Source organism: Oncorhynchus mykiss, chromosome 16 (assembly GCF_013265735.2).
Source record: "Oncorhynchus mykiss isolate Arlee chromosome 16, USDA_OmykA_1.1, whole genome shotgun sequence".
Classification (NCBI taxonomy): domain Eukaryota; kingdom Metazoa; phylum Chordata; class Actinopteri; order Salmoniformes; family Salmonidae; genus Oncorhynchus; species Oncorhynchus mykiss.
Window position 1 is genome coordinate 53,667,841 of NC_048580.1, and position 15,152 is coordinate 53,682,992.

Sequence of the window (15,152 nt, forward strand, 5' to 3'; positions counted from 1 at the left end):
CAGTTTTGCACATCGAGAGACTGAATTTTTTTCCCATTCCTCCTTGCAAAACAGCTCGAGCTCAGTGAGGTTGGATGGAGAGCATTTGTGAACAGCAGTTTTCAGTTCTTTCCACAGATTCTCGATTGGATTCAGGTCTGGACTTTGACTTGGCCATTCTAACACCTGGATATGTTTATTTTTGAACCATTCCATTGTCGATTTTGCTTTATGTTTTGGATCATTGTCTTGTTGGAAGACAAATCTCCGTCCCAGTCTCAGGTCTTTTGCAGACTCCATCAGGTTTTCTTCCAGAATGGTCCTGTATTTGGCTCCATCCATCTTCCCATCAATTTTAACCATCTTCCCTGTCCCTGCTGAAGAAAAGCAGGCCCAAACCATGATGCTGCCACCACCATGTTTGACAGTGGGGATGGTGTGTTCAGCTGTGTTGCTTTTACGCCAAACATAACGTTTTGCATTGTTGCCAAAAGTTCAATTTTGGTTTCATCTGACCAGAGCACCTTCATCCACATGTTTGGTGTGTCTCCCAGGTGGCTTGTGGCAAACTTTAAACAACACTTTTTATGGATATCTTTAAGAAATGGCTTTCTTCTTGCCACTCTTCCATAAAGGCCAGATTTGTGCAATATACGACTGATTGTTGTCCTATGGACACAGTCTCCCACCTCAGCTGTAGATCTCTGCAGTTCATCCAGAGTGATCGTGGGCCTCTTGGCTGCATCTCTGATCAGTCTTCTCCTTGTATGAGCTGAAAGTTTAGAGGGACGGCCAGGTCTTGGTAGATTTGCAGTGGTCTGATACTCCTTCCATTTCAATATTATCGCTTGCACAGTGCTCCTTGGGATGTTTAAAGCTTGGGAAATCTTTTTGTATCCAAATCCGGCTTTAAACTTCTTCACAACAGTATCTCGGACCTGCCTGGTGTGTTCCTTGTACTTCATGATGCTCTCTGCGCTTTTAACGGACCTCTGAGACTATCACAGTGCAGGTGCATTTATACGGAGACTTGATTACACACAGGTGGATTGTATTTATCATCATTAGTCATTTAGGTCAACATTGGATCATTCAGAGATCCTCACTGAACTTCTGGAGAGAGTTTGCTGCACTGAAAGTAAAAGGGCTGAATAATTTTGCACGCCCAATTTTTCAGTTTTTGATTTGTTAAAAAAGTTTGAAATATCCAATAAATGTTGTTCCACTTCATGATTGTGTCCCACTTGTTGTTGATTCTTCACAAAAAAATACAGTTTTATATCTTTATGTTTGAAGCCTGAAATGTGGCAAAAGGTCGCAAAGTTCAAGGGGGCCGAATACTTTCGCAAGGCACTGTAATTCACTGACATTGAGCAATTAGCTCTGGCAAATCATTGTTTTAACTAAGTCCCCTTTTATCTGTGGCTCTATCTTATATAGAGGGCTCCCGAGTGGCCCAGCGATCTAAGGCACTGCATCTCAGGCGTCACTACAGTCCCTGGTTCGAATCCAGGCTGTATCACATCCGGCCGTGATTGGGAATCCCATAGGGCAGTGAACAATTGGACCAGCGTCGTCCGTGTTTGGCCGGGATAGTTTGTCATTGCAAATAAGAATGTGTTGTTAACTGACTTGCCTAGTTAAATAAAGATTACATTTAAAATAAAATACAAAAAATAATAATAATATACAATTTGCATTTGTAAAACATGTTACACTCATGGATTGTATTCACACCCCCGCCATAAGAGGGCGACATAATACTTTGGTAGCTTAATGGGTTGTAGTTTTCTTTACATTTTCTAAGTCCCATGTGTTTTGTAGTACCGACCGGTATGTCACGTCTCTGCACATATTTACATTTTAACAAAGAAGACAGACGAAAAGGAGGGAGGACTCATAACTATAAAAGACCATCAATCAAAAGACCTATAGGCCAGACATCCACAACGAATCCCAGGTAAGCATTGAAACATATAGCTAGCTATATTTTACAAATTTAAATCACATGCAGCAGCTAATATACAAAAGGGAAAGTTGTAAGTATTTCACAAGTTATGACTTTTTGCATTATCCGACTAACTAGAATGTAACCAATGTAAGGCAGTACCCACGTGGTTTCATAGAGCCGGAGACTGCAAGATTCTATTGTTTAAAATCAATCAAAGACGGACAGATGCACGACAGCCGCAGAATTAGGAAATCCCTCTTGCAAGCTTGTTAATTACAGTAACGTTAGTCACCAAATTAACGTTAGAAGGAAGATTATCTGAAGCCAAAAGGTTTAGCTAAATTTTCTTCTCACCTTCAACTTTTACAGTTGGGGGGGGGAAGAAAGTATTTTAATCGGGTGTATTGCAACTAGTTAGCTAACGTTACCCAATGTTTGTCTTAGTTTAGAAATCGATTGCTAGATTACGCTAGCTACTTAGCTAGCACCGTTGGCTTGCTAACTCATTTAACAAAGTCCAGTTAACCGTCACTGTGTGGCTATTTGTCATTTCCCGTAGCTAACTGACGTTAGCTAGTGGTATGTTTGCTAACAGGCCCTTTTTTGAGCAACTATCTAGTAGCCACTGATTATGCTAGCACGTAGACAACAAAGAAATGCGGACAGGAATGCTAGCTAACCCGCGAGCCGCTATGGCTAATCTTGGCTAGCATTGGTGGCTTTGGCTTGTATACTTGAACTTAGTCTTTTAATGTTAAGTTTACGTATATGCTTAGTTTTCTTTGACTGTTTGTTTACATGTCTTCCTCAAGTCCAAACGCATTGCAAATTGCTATGTCATCAGTTCAGCGTAGCAAGAGTTTGATTTCGGTATTGATTTTAAAATATTTAACTAGGAAAGTCAGTTAACACATTTTCAAAGACGGCCGAGGAACAGTGGGTTAACTACCTTGTTCAGGGGCAGAACGACAGATTTTTACCTTGTCAGCTCGGGGATTCAATCTAACAACCTTTCAGTTACTAGTCCAACGCTTCAACCACTAGGTTACCTGCTGCTCCATTGATATCACAATGCATGTCTGTTTTTGTTTCCCCCCCCAGATACCTTCAAAAACATGCCACGCAAGAAGGTAACTGAAGTCTCTGGAAATGGTGGGATCAAGAGGAAGAGGGCAGGAGGCAAAAAGAAGGAAAGGGAGTTCAGCAGTGATGATGAATTTGATGATTATGAAGAGCAGGAGAACACAAAGAAACCTGGCAAGCCTGCTGCAAAGTCAGGCCTTCAACCAGTCACTGTGCCTGACGACATTAAAGAAAAAATAGTAAGTTTCCTGACCTGCAGGAGGTAAAATCAAAACGTCCAGCTCACCAGAAGAGGGGTTTGTGACTATAGAATTGTGGTTAACATGACTAGATATGTTATTAGTCAAATGAATAAGGAGTGCTTATGCAGAGTAAAAAAGACACACTGATCTTAAACACTGATCTGTCATTTTTGTAGAAACTTGACTTACCTAAAGTCAAAGGTCAACTGCTCATTTTCGGAGCCACCAACTGGGATCTCATTGGAAGGAAAGAGGTTCCGAAAGCACAAGGTATAACCCTGCCAAGTCCTGTAATGAAAACATTGCGTAATGCAAGGCTCCAGACTCAAAGCTATCCCTCAATAGCACTGGTGCTACCTGCTTTGGAAGTTTATTCAAGCAATCATCCTAATTGACTGCAGTATTGAAGTCACTTGTTTCGTGTGTGTGTGGTCTCGCAGCGGCCTTCAGGAACCTAGGCCAGAACCTGTGGGGTCCTCACCGTTACGGCTGCCTGAATGACGTGCAGGTCAGCAGTGTGGTGTCTGGGCCCTGTGCCGCCCACAGCCTCCTCATCACCACAGAGGGCAAGCTCTGGAGCTGGGGTAGGAATGTTGTACTGTAATAGATTGTAGTTTATATACTTTCCAAATGCACTGTATTCAGACCCCTTGACTGTTCATTGTTACAGCCTTTTATAAAATGGTTCATTGTTTTTCAACCCTTACACACACACACACCATAATGACAAAGCAAACATGTTTAGAATAGTTTGCAAGTTTATTACAAATAAAAATATCACATTTGCATAAGTATTCAGACCCTTCACTCTGTACTTTGTTGAAGCACCTTTGACAGCAATTACAGGCTATAAGCTTGGCACACCTGTATTTGGGGAGTTTCTCCCATTCTTATCCGCAGATCCTCTCAAGCTCTGTCAGGTTGGATGGGGAGTGTCGCTGCACAGCTTCAAGTCTGGGCTCTGGCTGAGCCACTCCTGCATTGTCTTGGTTTCATGGTCTGAGTCTTTAGGTGCCTTTTGGCAAACTCCAAGCTGGCTGTCATGTGCCTTTTTACTGAGTAGTGGCTTCCGTCTGGCCACTCTACCTTAAAGGCCAGATTGGTTGACTGATGCAGAGATGGTTGTCCTTCTGGATGGTTCCCCCATCTCCACAGAGGAACTCTGGAGCTCTGTCAGTGACCATCAGGTTCTTGGTCATCTCCCTGACCAAGACCCTTTCCCCTTGATAGCTCAGTTTGGCTGGGCGGCCAGCTCTAGGAAGAGTCTAGGTGGTTCCAAATTTATTTTTAATTAAGAATGATGGAGGCCCCAGTGTTCTTGGGGACCTTCAATGCTGCAGAAATGTTTTGGTACCCTTCCTCAGATCTGTACCTCGACACAATCCTGTCTCGCAGCTCTACAGACAATTCCTTCAACCTAATGGCTTGGTTTTTGTTCTGGTGTGCACGGTCAACTGTGGGACCTTATATAGAGAGGTGTGTCTTTTCAAATCATGTCCAATCAATTGAATTTACCACAGGTGGACTCTAATCACGTTGTAGAAACATCTCAAGGATGATCAATGGAAACAGGATGCACCTGAGATCAATTTCAACTCTCAAAGCAAAGGGTCTGAATACTTATGTAAATAGGTATTTCTGTTTTATTTTGAATACATTTGCAAACATTTCTAGTCCTGTTTTCGCTTGGTCTTTGAGGTATTGTGTGAAGATTGGTTTAACAATGTAATGTAGTCCATGTTAGAATAAGGCTGTAGATGTGGAAGAAGTCAAGGGGCCTGAGTGCACTGTGTATCTCAGATGCAATCATTCTAGCTGGTTTGAGTCCAGGAGGAAAGGTCCATGTTGACCTCCTCCTGCCTCTTAGGTCGAAATGAAAAGGGTCAGCTGGGTCACGGGGACACTAAGCGCCTGGAGGCCCCAAAGCTGATTGAGGCCCTCGCAGACGAGGTGGTGGTGGCTGCAGCCTGTGGACGCAACTACACCCTGGCATTGACTGAGGGTGGCACCACCTACTCGTTTGGCGAGAACAAACTGGGTCAGCTGGGCCAGGGGAACCAAACTGATGCAGTCCTCAGTCCAGCCCCGGTAAGCAACAAACTTCCCTATTCATCTGCCTCATTATTGTTGCTGCTTTATTACAGGTCTAATATGGCCACTTAACGAGCCTGTGTTTATTGAATCTTCTACTTGCCCCTCTCAGATCCAGTACAACGGGCAGCCCTTGGTCAAGGTGGCGTGTGGGGCAGAGTTCAGCATGGTGGTGGACTGCAAAGGGAACCTTTACTCGTTCGGATGCCCAGAGTATGGCCAGCTAGGTATGGTTTTAACTAATAGTACTGGACCGATTTTAAATATATATAATATATATCTTCGCCAAAGTTGTTTTTTGAAGAGTTAAATGGCAGCACAGTGACCCAGTCAAAAAATCATTCCAAATCAAACACTGACGTAGCACTTATTTTTACCTTGTTTTGGGTCACAGGACACAACTCTGATGGAAAGTTCATTGCCCGCGCCCAGCGCATTGAGTTCGACTGTGAGACCATTGCACGTCGCGTGACCATCTTCATCGAGAAGAGTAAGGATGGCCAGGTGACGCCCGTACCCAACGTGGTGGTCCGAGATGTCGCCTGCGGAGGCAATCACACGGTGAGGAGAGAAAAGACCAGGTCCTGTATTCATTGTCTTAGAGAAGGAATGCTGAGGGCCTCCCGAGTGGTGCAGCAGTCTAAGGCACTGCATCGCAGTGTTGAAGCGTCACTACAGATCCGGGTTCAATCACAGGCTGTGTCACAGCCGGCTGTGACCGGGAGACACGTTTGGCTCAGCGTCGTCTGGGGGGGGGGATTTCCTTCTCCCATCGTGCTATAGCGACTCATTGTTGCGGGCTGGGCGCCTGCAAGCTGACTTTGGTCGCCAGCTAGACTGTGTTTCCTCCGACACATTGGTGGGGCTGGCTTGCTGGTTAAGCGAGCAGTGTGTCAAGAAGCAGAGCGGCTCGGCATGGTTGTGTTTTGGAGGACTCATGGCTCTTGACCTTCGCATCTCCCTAGTCCGTAGGGGGGAGTTGCTGCTTTGAAACACTTTATGAATACAGGCTTTGATCCCTACTGCCACAATTACCCCCATCAGACAGAAATGTGAATTTTAGAAATGTGCGTTTAGTCAAAATGTTGATTTACATTAGTTGCCCCCCCCCCCCCCCCCCCCCCAGTTAGCAGATGTTCTTATCCAGATCAACATAAGTGAGTGCATACATTTTCTTACTGGTCCCCCATGGAACCCACAACCCTGATGTTGCAAGCGCCATGCTCTACCAACTGAGCACCATGCTCTACCAACTGAGCCTACTCTCTGCTTTTGCATAAATTCTGAATGTCGAGTATTCCCTTCATAGTTAATGCACCTGCAGATGGAGACCTTTGCATTCTGATCCTTAAATCCGGGTCCAAAAAGGAGCTAAGCTGGTCTGAACATTTGGTACCAGCCTGCATTGAAAGTGATACTCTACTCAATGTGTTTTCACTGTCAATGGCTCTGGTTAATTCACACATTTTTGTGAAAAAAAAATTTCTACCATGTTTTGTTTGCACGAGGCTAACTCGGGTCAGTGTGTAAACTTTGTATGTGTGTCCAGCTGATATTGGATTCCCAGAAGCGGGTGTTTTCCTGGGGCTTTGGTGGCTATGGGCGGCTGGGTCACACAGAGCAGAAGGACGAGATGGTGCCCAGACTGGTGAAGCTCTTTGACTTCCCCGGGCGCGGGGCATCCCAAATCTACACTGGCTACCAGTGCTCCTTTGCTGTCAATGAAATGGGTATGGGACACAATGCGTAACTCCTTTTTGAATGTTGAGTAATGAATAGATAAAAATTTTAAAAATGTTTTTTTAACCCCTATACCCATAATACTGTTACTTCCCTAAGTACCTGATGTATATTGTGGTAATTTCAAAGGGTACACTAACCAGGATTTGAACCTAGCATCTGTCAGTCTTATGCCTTAGCCATTACGCGATTTGGAAACTCTTGACCAGGATGCTGGTGTTTTTAATAAGGAAGCTACGCTAATTACCTTCCGTGTGCAGGGGGGCTGTTTTTCTGGGGGGTCACAAATACCTCGCGGGAATCTACCATGTACCCCAAGGCTGTGCAGGACCTGTGTGGATGGAAGGTCCGCAGTCTGGCCTGCGGGAAAAGCAGTATCGTTATCGCTGCAGACGACAGCACCATCAGTTGGGGACCCTCCCCTACCTTTGGCGAGCTGGTAAGACGTAATATTTAATTGTATGTATAAAACACATTTCTCACACCATTTTAGAAACATACCAAGGTGCTGGTGTGCTCATAAAAGACTGCTGAATTGGTGCATGTGTTCCAGGTTTTCCACCTATTATGACGTGTGTTTGTTACAGGGTTACGGTGACAACAAGGCCAAGTCCTCCACTACTGCTCAGGAGGTTAAGAGCCTGGATGGAGTTTACGCTGAACAGGTATGGAGCGGGAACAGAGACTGAATAAACACAATGATGCATTCTGTAGATGGGAACTGCATTTGTGTGTTCACTAGTTTGGGCCAGTTCTCACTGTGGTGTGGTTGCAGGTGGTGATGGGATATGCACACTCCCTGGTCATCGCCAGACAGGACACTCCACAGGAACAAGAGAAGCTCAAGAAGCTGCCAGAGTACAACCCACGCACACTCTAATATGGTATCCTCCAGCCACCTCTCACTGTTTTTGTTTTTTTGCTTTCACTTCAGAGGCCCTCTAGGTCAACTGTAAGTCATGATGGATGGCTGGGGAGGGTGGGCTCTCACGAGTATGTATGTATGCATACACCTTGAAAAACAAGTCGGGCCTACATATATTCTGAGGTTAATTCAGAGAAAATGCGCTGCAAAAACTGAAACAAATCCACTCTGGACAGAATTCGCCCTGACCTCACAACAGTTGTCAGACATCTACAGCTGGAGAGAGGATCTCTACTACTCATCTCCAAACACATTCTTCCACTAGGAGTTCTACTCATACTCCCCTTTCATTCCCCATGCAAGTCCACTGAAGCATTCTCTATTTTCACGTTGTCTCTTTTTATTCTTCAGTTGTGAACTGATCAATGCCCTCGTCTCCCTCACAATAATGGGTGCTACTTCAAAGTCCTCTTCGGGCTGATTTTAATTTCCAAGCGAGGGATCAATTCAAGACCAACACTCCATATCTGTGCCTTTTGAAACAGTCTTTCGGGGTATGGAGTGAATGCATTTGTTATTTGTTCCCAAAGACCAATAGCAAAATTTAGTTTAAACTTTGTTCTTGAAGTCCATGGCAGTGTTACTGTTTGTCTGGTTGATCGGTGTGCACTGTCAGAGCATAATCAGGATCTGAGATGTGCCACCAAGTCGATGCTCTCCAGCCATTGACTTCTGTTACATTCCTTGGTTTTATGTCTCTTCATTTGTATGATTAAATGTTGGTGTTGAGGATGCGTAACTGTCCCTCAAATGCCAGTGTCTGCTTGTTGTCATTCTTGCCTTTTTTTTTTTCAGTGACTCTTTTTAGCCTGGGAAATTAGGTATGGTCACTGTGCACTCTTGGCAATGAAAACCAGCAGAAATGTGGGTTGTGAGGACTTGAGTCTTACGCCTCTGTTTTAGTGCAAATGGTCAACTAAGTATGTATGCAATGAGTGGATATTCTGGTTTTAAATCAAGATGGGTTTTATTTTCATTTGTTAGTCTACCTGTATTGCAACAAATAGTTTTTGTCTGGGTCAGAAGACCCACATCTTGTTCAACATTTTGAAACTTTTTCATGGAAATGGTAATAAAGGTTTATGTAAATTGGTTGATTTTTCTTTAGTCTGTTTTTTTGCCTCCTGCCACACCACTTAAGTGGGGAGGGAATGCTAGCTACTGCTAGTCTCAGTAAATCTTGTCATCACTACTGTTGGTGTGAGTACATTTGATAACCAATCAGCCACTGTATTTTGCAGTTGCACATACTGATGGCTATGTCCACTACTTCATTTGGTGTCACTATTCTAATTCATCTTACCAGGCTTTGTCTGCCATAAGCACATTTCCCCATTTACTAATGAACATATCACACCTTACAGTTGCCAAATACTAAAGATTCATGATGTACAGGTAACTACCAAAATAATGCAAACTTGAGTAAATGAGGGATCTAAAGGCAGGTGCTGCCACACAGGTGTGGTTCCTGTGTTAATTAAGCAATTAACATCCCATCATGCTTGGTCATGTATAATTTATTTTAGCTACGATGGCTATGCTCCCATCCACAAGCCACGGGTGGTCAGAGGTTTGATGAGCATGAAATCGATTTAAACCATATTGCATGGCTGTATCAGTCAGATGGAAGTGCCTTAGCGTTTTTCATCTCCACCAAATGATGGAATGTCTTGGAAGAATGGTGTTGCATCCAGCCAATCGTAGAATCTATGCCGGCTCACGGTGGCCCAACACTTGGCATTTATTTGGTTATGCTGGATTAACAGCCATTTAAAAAAAGTCAACCTACTGCTAACTTCATCTAGTGCAGGGTTGGGCAACTTTGATGGGGGTGTGCCCACCTTGCAAACTAAACATTTTAGCAGCTCCCCTCAACAGCAGAGGAAATCATATGCAATTCCACACATTTTGCTATGGGGTGTAGAGAAAATGATGCAATTCTACTCATTTTGCCATCGTCCATGGGGGGAAAATGAGCTGTTTTACCGCTAATTTCCTGCAATTTTACCATAGGGTGAAAAAATGTTTGCCGGTTTCAATCTGAGACTAACAAAATCAATGGCCCCCCCAGGCCGGTAATTCAACCATGATTACTAAATTTAGATGGCCGCTAGACTAATTTACCAATAATAAAAAATGGGGTGACTGATAAGCAGAAAAACTGATGCAGAACCAAATTGAAATTGCACCTTGTCTGTTCTAACTTGCAATCATACGAGACCCTGACTACATTTTATTTTAAATTGATCCAATGGCCTTAAAAGGGCTGCCAGTTGCCCATCCCTGATCTCGTGTACTGCATTGTCAACACTGTTGACTGATCGTCACCCAGATACAAAATGAGTTTCTTGCTGGACAAATTCAGCTAGATCCCTCCCATTTTTGGACCATTTGCTTTTGTTGGTTCCTAGTGAACATACCCGTTGTCTTGTCACCATAGAGAAAAATAAGTACAAAATAAGTACTCTAAGAATTTATTAAATGTACAAAATCCAGCAGTTTAATCCTCATCTTCCTCTTCCTCCTCATCCTGGTTGATCTGGAAGTAACGCAGCTCGTAGCTCTCCTTGGTATTGGCCACAACACGCAGCCAGTCGCGAAGATTGTTTTTCTTCAAGTACTTCTTGGTCAGATATTTCAGATATCTACAGACAGATGGCATTCAGATGTGTGAGGTTGCGCTTTGGCTTTCAATGTTTTCCCCAAAGCAATATACACATACAAAACAACCTAGTAAAGCTAATGTTTTTTGTTGTTGCTGTACACCTCAACCCAACTTAATGAATCACAAAAACACAGCACAAAGGTTGAAGAATGATACTGTAGCGCAGTCACGTGCGGTTAGCGTATTCATGGGCAGGGGTGGATAAACTCAACAAGGAAGTCTGAGGGAGAATTCAGTTCACAGCCAGTGTATTTTCATGCACATAATGTTACTGGTGCATGGCAGATGCAGGAGATAAGCCATAAAGCATTTGGGAGTTGGTTAAGTGGGAATTATTAAGTTGAATTGTACATAGCCAAAAGTCAATATTGGCATCATCAATATCAACACCAGCAACCTAAACAAAAATATTACAGATAAAGGCTATAAAAACACAGGGCCTCTTATCCATCATAAGCAGTGCAAAAGTGTAAGTCAATTATTCAAATGAGCAATTATTTTGTGAGGACATAAGCATTTACCAACATTTTAATAGCTTGAACATGTAAACAATGTATTGGGTGAAAGACATTTGATAAATATTTTCTTTTTTTCCAAGAACAAATACACAAATGTCTGCATTGCAATTTGAGTTGCCAGTGCAGTTACCATACCTTTTGGAGAAGGGGACCTCGGAGGAAACTGTGATCTTGCTCTTACTCCTCTCAATAGACACCACACCACCACCCAGGTTTCCAGCTTTCCCATTCACCTTGATGCGCTCCTGGAGGAACTGCTCCTTTAACCATTAAAACATACTATGTAAGCATATACTTCTAATTTCCAACAACAAAAGATTGACTGTTGCCCAACGGTACTTTTTTATATTTTTTTAAATGTATTTTTTATTTCACCTTTATTTAACCAGAGACTAGTTGAGAACAAGTTCTCATTTACAACTGCGACCTGGCCAAGATAAATCAAAGCAGTGCGACAACAACAGTGTAGTGGATGTGAAACTAGCCTGTTGGCTGGAGCACATCAGTGACATCACACCTTCACTTGGATCTAAAGCCAAATGTGGTTCATGGAGTGACCAACACGTCTCTTGCTCTGTCAGCAAACACAGTTGGCTTTTAGTTGTGTGTTGTTGTGCAGGTCACTAGCTAGTGTAAACCCCACTTGAGATTTAAAGGCCCAGTTTTATATACATTTCCACACTATGAGGTTGGAATAATGCTGTGAAATTGTGAAGATGATAAAAACCCTTTTAGTGTAAGAGTTGTTTGAAACGACAGCCTGAAATTTAAGCCTGTTTTGGTGGGATGGTGGTTTGTCCTTCCTGGTGACATCACTAGACAGTAAATTAGTTAATAGACCAATCAGAGTTCCAAACCTACCAATAACAGCACATTTTCAGTGTCCTCCTCCCCACTTAAGACCACTCCCATAGCCCTACCAAAATTCTTGCTTGAGAAATTGCTCATTGCTAAGAAGCTATGTTTTCTCTTAAAATGATAAAGAAACAATCACAGTACAGTACATAATTGTTACTCATAAATTAATTGATAATGAGACAAAAAACAGCTGTATTGGACGATTCTGTTCAACATGTCGATCCCACGAACTGTCATTTCATAAGCTCCTTCCATCCTTCAGTTTATTCTAAACCAAGTGACCATTGTGGAAGGGCAGAAATCATTCAGGATTGTGGCTAATGGGGGTTTCGAATAAGGGCGTTTGTGCAACTAAAATATTAGAATCTTCCTTGCAACCAGGCACAGGTATAAAACCTGTCAGTGTAACTGCAAAACTACTTACAAAGTTGGCAGCATCCATGATGCCATCTTCAACAGGGTGGGTGCAGTCCAGAGTGAACTTCAGGACCTGCTTCTTCTTCTTGCCACCCTTGGACCCCTTGGTGCTCTGCTTCTTCTGCAGATAAGATTGACAGCCAATTAAAACTATGAGTCACTACCATTGTAGCTGTTCCGTTTAGTTAGCTGCCTAGAATCTAACAGTTAACGTTACCTAACATTAGTTCACCAACACACGCGCTACAACCGCAGACATCAACTATGTCTAGGCTAATCCCCAATTAAGATGAAGTTTTAGTCAGGTGGCTCCTTATAAGTAAATACCAACATTTTTGTTATTTAACTAATCAAACTACTGCTGACCATAAAACGAACAGAAAACTGTTAAGCTAGTTTTGTGTAGCTACAACGTGGTGGATCTGGCAAGCTAACGTTAGCTAAACTAAAAAAAAAAAAACCTTGCTAATTTAGCGGGCCTTGGAAAAACAAAACCCAATTCACAGTGCCTTGTTTAGCATGATTAACGATTACATAAGCCCTCTCAAATATGCCCCGATTTATACAAATAATGTACAGCCATTTTAAGTGTGAAAAATGTATATATTTGAACAATTTTCCACACGCGATTGTACCCACCACAGGAGCCATTGCGAAGAATTTAGCAGAAAGGAAGCGCTGGGTTTGCGCGTGCGTTACATTTTGGCCTGATGAATCAATCGCAGATCTAGTCGATACAATCACGGCATCAGAGTTCGATTAAAAGGCTTAACATTATTGTTTATACATCTTATTGAAATTCCATATATTTTGAAGGATAACAAGTACAAACGTGTTAGAAACAATACATCCTTCTACAAATTGTAACAAAAAAACAATACAAACAAAAAATAAACAGAAAAACACTTAGGATGTTGTTGTTTTTTGGTCCATATTTACCTATTTGGGAAAGGGGATACTTAGTCAGTTGCACAACTGAATGCATTCAACCGAAATGTGTCTTCCACATTTAACCCAAACCCTCTGAATCAGAGGTTCATCATAATGACGTTGTCAAAACCCTGCTCTTTGAATGGTCCTTCATAATGTCATCGTCATAACCCTGCTCGCTCATTGGTTCTTTGTTATGCTGCTCTCTGATTGCTCCCTTCATTACTACGTCATCATAACCCTGCTCCCTGATTGGTTATCCCTCCATGACTAAGTCATCATAATGCTGCTCTATGATTGGTCCCTTCATAATGACAAATACAGGCTATAGCTCCTTGCCAATAGTGACATAATAAACTCTGGCATAGTGAGCAGAGAGGCAGACAACAAGGTAAAAAAATGACATGATATACTACATGTTCCCTTTATTGTTCCGCTCTGCATTAGGAACCAATGCATGCAATTTGACACGAGTCAGTGGAGCCTGCAGTGTCCCCTATGAGGCTCTACTAGGCCAGCACTCCATCCCCTCCAGTCACACTCAAAGACCCTCCTCATATCTGTCATTCCTGCTTGGGACAGCAGATAAGGCAGCAAGCAGCAAGGTAATTGTTCAGCTCATATTCTTATTATATTTATTAGGTATCTGCTTCTTAACATATTCATTAAGTATAGGCTTACAGGTGCATTTTCAATCCTTCTCTGAAACGTCACCGACATAGATCAGCATCACTATGATGGGCTTTCCTGTGTTGTATTTTCAGATGTGTGGAGCAGTGGAGGCTGCTGAAGGGAGGACGGCTCATAATAATGGCTGGAACGGAGCAAATGGAATGGCATCAAACACATAGAAACCATGTGTTTGGTGTATTTGATACCAATCCACCAATTATGCTTCAGCCATTACCACGAGCCCGTCCTCCCCAATTAAGATGCCACCAACCTTCTGTGTTGTGGAAGAATATTCTGCCTTTTGGAGAAGCTATATGATCCAGACAGTACCAACTGTCACCCCTTGGTATGCCATGGGCAGTACAAACACCCCTGTCTGCTGAACCTTAACCACAAAGGCCAACTCTCCTGCCTCCACTGTGGGTAAGAAAGTTTGGTTTCTTGTGACTGTATTACAGCAGCTTGGAAACATAAAATGGGTCATTCCATTGATTTAGTGGATGGCATGATATAAGTATTTTAATTTCTTATGGAACAAATTACCTTTTGCTTTATAAAATCAATGACCAACTCAGGGGCCTTGTTGGCGCCCCCCCCTCTTGGGTTGTGCCGTGGCGGAGATCTTTGTGGGCTATACTCGGCCTTGTCTCAGGATGGTAAGTTGTTGGTTGAAGATATCCCTCCAGTGGTGTGGGGGCTGTGCTTTGGCAAAGTGGGTGGGGTTATATCCTGCCTGTTTGACCCTGTCCGGGAGTATCATCGGATGGGGCCACAGTGTCTCCTGACCCCTCCTGTCTCAGCCTCCAGTATTTATGCTGCAATAGTTTATGTGTCGGGGGGCTAGGGTCAGTCTGTTATATCTGGAGTCGGAGATTGGAACGTTGGGGGTCGAGTCATGTACATTGAAAGATATCTAGAGCAACACAACTTCTCCAGTTAGCAATGGTAGGATGAAAGTCCCAGGGGATTATCTGGGGGAAATGAACAGCTGCAGTGTAAATCCTGCCTTTGTTTCATCCTGCCTGGCATTGAGCACAGTGTGGTCCTAGAAACCTGGCAACTTTCAGTGACAAGATAAAGA

At 43.0% G+C, this 15,152-nt stretch overlaps 2 protein-coding genes across 5 annotated transcripts; one reads left to right on the plus strand and one right to left on the minus strand.

The window, feature by feature from the left end:
* The first annotated feature begins 1,785 nt into the window (after positions 1-1,785).
* On the plus strand, positions 1,786-9,105 carry LOC110492294 (protein RCC2 homolog). Of its 4 annotated transcripts, none has more exons than XM_021566496.2 (11): positions 1,786-1,939; positions 3,032-3,252; positions 3,432-3,525; positions 3,696-3,839; positions 5,123-5,343; positions 5,459-5,573; positions 5,741-5,907; positions 6,896-7,076; positions 7,347-7,525; positions 7,674-7,751; positions 7,862-9,105. In XM_021566496.2, exons 2-11 carry the CDS (start codon positions 3,046-3,048, stop codon positions 7,964-7,966), a joined length of 1,491 nt encoding a protein of 496 aa, XP_021422171.2. In that variant the 5' UTR covers positions 1,786-1,939; positions 3,032-3,045; the 3' UTR covers positions 7,967-9,105. The 4 variants fall into 4 exon arrangements, with proteins under 4 accessions (XP_021422171.2, XP_021422172.2, XP_021422173.2 ...); XM_021566497.2 differs by lacking the exon at positions 1,786-1,939 and adding an exon at positions 2,078-2,261; XM_021566498.2 differs by lacking the exon at positions 1,786-1,939 and adding an exon at positions 2,098-2,213.
* A 1,364-nt stretch (positions 9,106-10,469) lies between these two features.
* LOC110492295 (60S ribosomal protein L22) lies at positions 10,470-13,208 on the minus strand. Its single transcript, XM_021566499.2, has 4 exons — positions 13,109-13,208; positions 12,477-12,590; positions 11,330-11,454; positions 10,470-10,656 (listed from the first exon to the last, which is right to left on the minus strand). Exons 1-4 carry the CDS (start codon positions 13,118-13,120, stop codon positions 10,512-10,514), a joined length of 396 nt encoding a protein of 131 aa, XP_021422174.2. The 5' UTR covers positions 13,121-13,208; the 3' UTR covers positions 10,470-10,511.
* Positions 13,209-15,152: the final 1,944 nt, after the last annotated feature.

Excerpts from the sequence above, each read along its gene's own strand:
- LOC110492294 (XM_021566496.2), top strand. The coding sequence starts at position 3,046 with ATGCCACGCAAGAAGGTAACTGAAGTCTCTGGAAATGGTGGGATCAAG. Across the intron at positions 7,077-7,346 it reads CTTTGCTGTCAATGAAATGG|GGGGGCTGTTTTTCTGGGGG; the intron begins GTATGGGACACA and ends TTCCGTGTGCAG. Across the intron at positions 7,526-7,673 it reads CCCCTACCTTTGGCGAGCTG|GGTTACGGTGACAACAAGGC; the intron begins GTAAGACGTAAT and ends TGTTTGTTACAG.
- LOC110492295 (XM_021566499.2), bottom strand. Across the intron at positions 11,455-12,476 it reads TCATGGATGCTGCCAACTTT|GAGCAGTTCCTCCAGGAGCG; the intron begins GTAAGTAGTTTT and ends TAATGGTTAAAG. Across the intron at positions 10,657-11,329 it reads GAGGTCCCCTTCTCCAAAAG|ATATCTGAAATATCTGACCA; the intron begins GTATGGTAACTG and ends ATCTGTCTGTAG.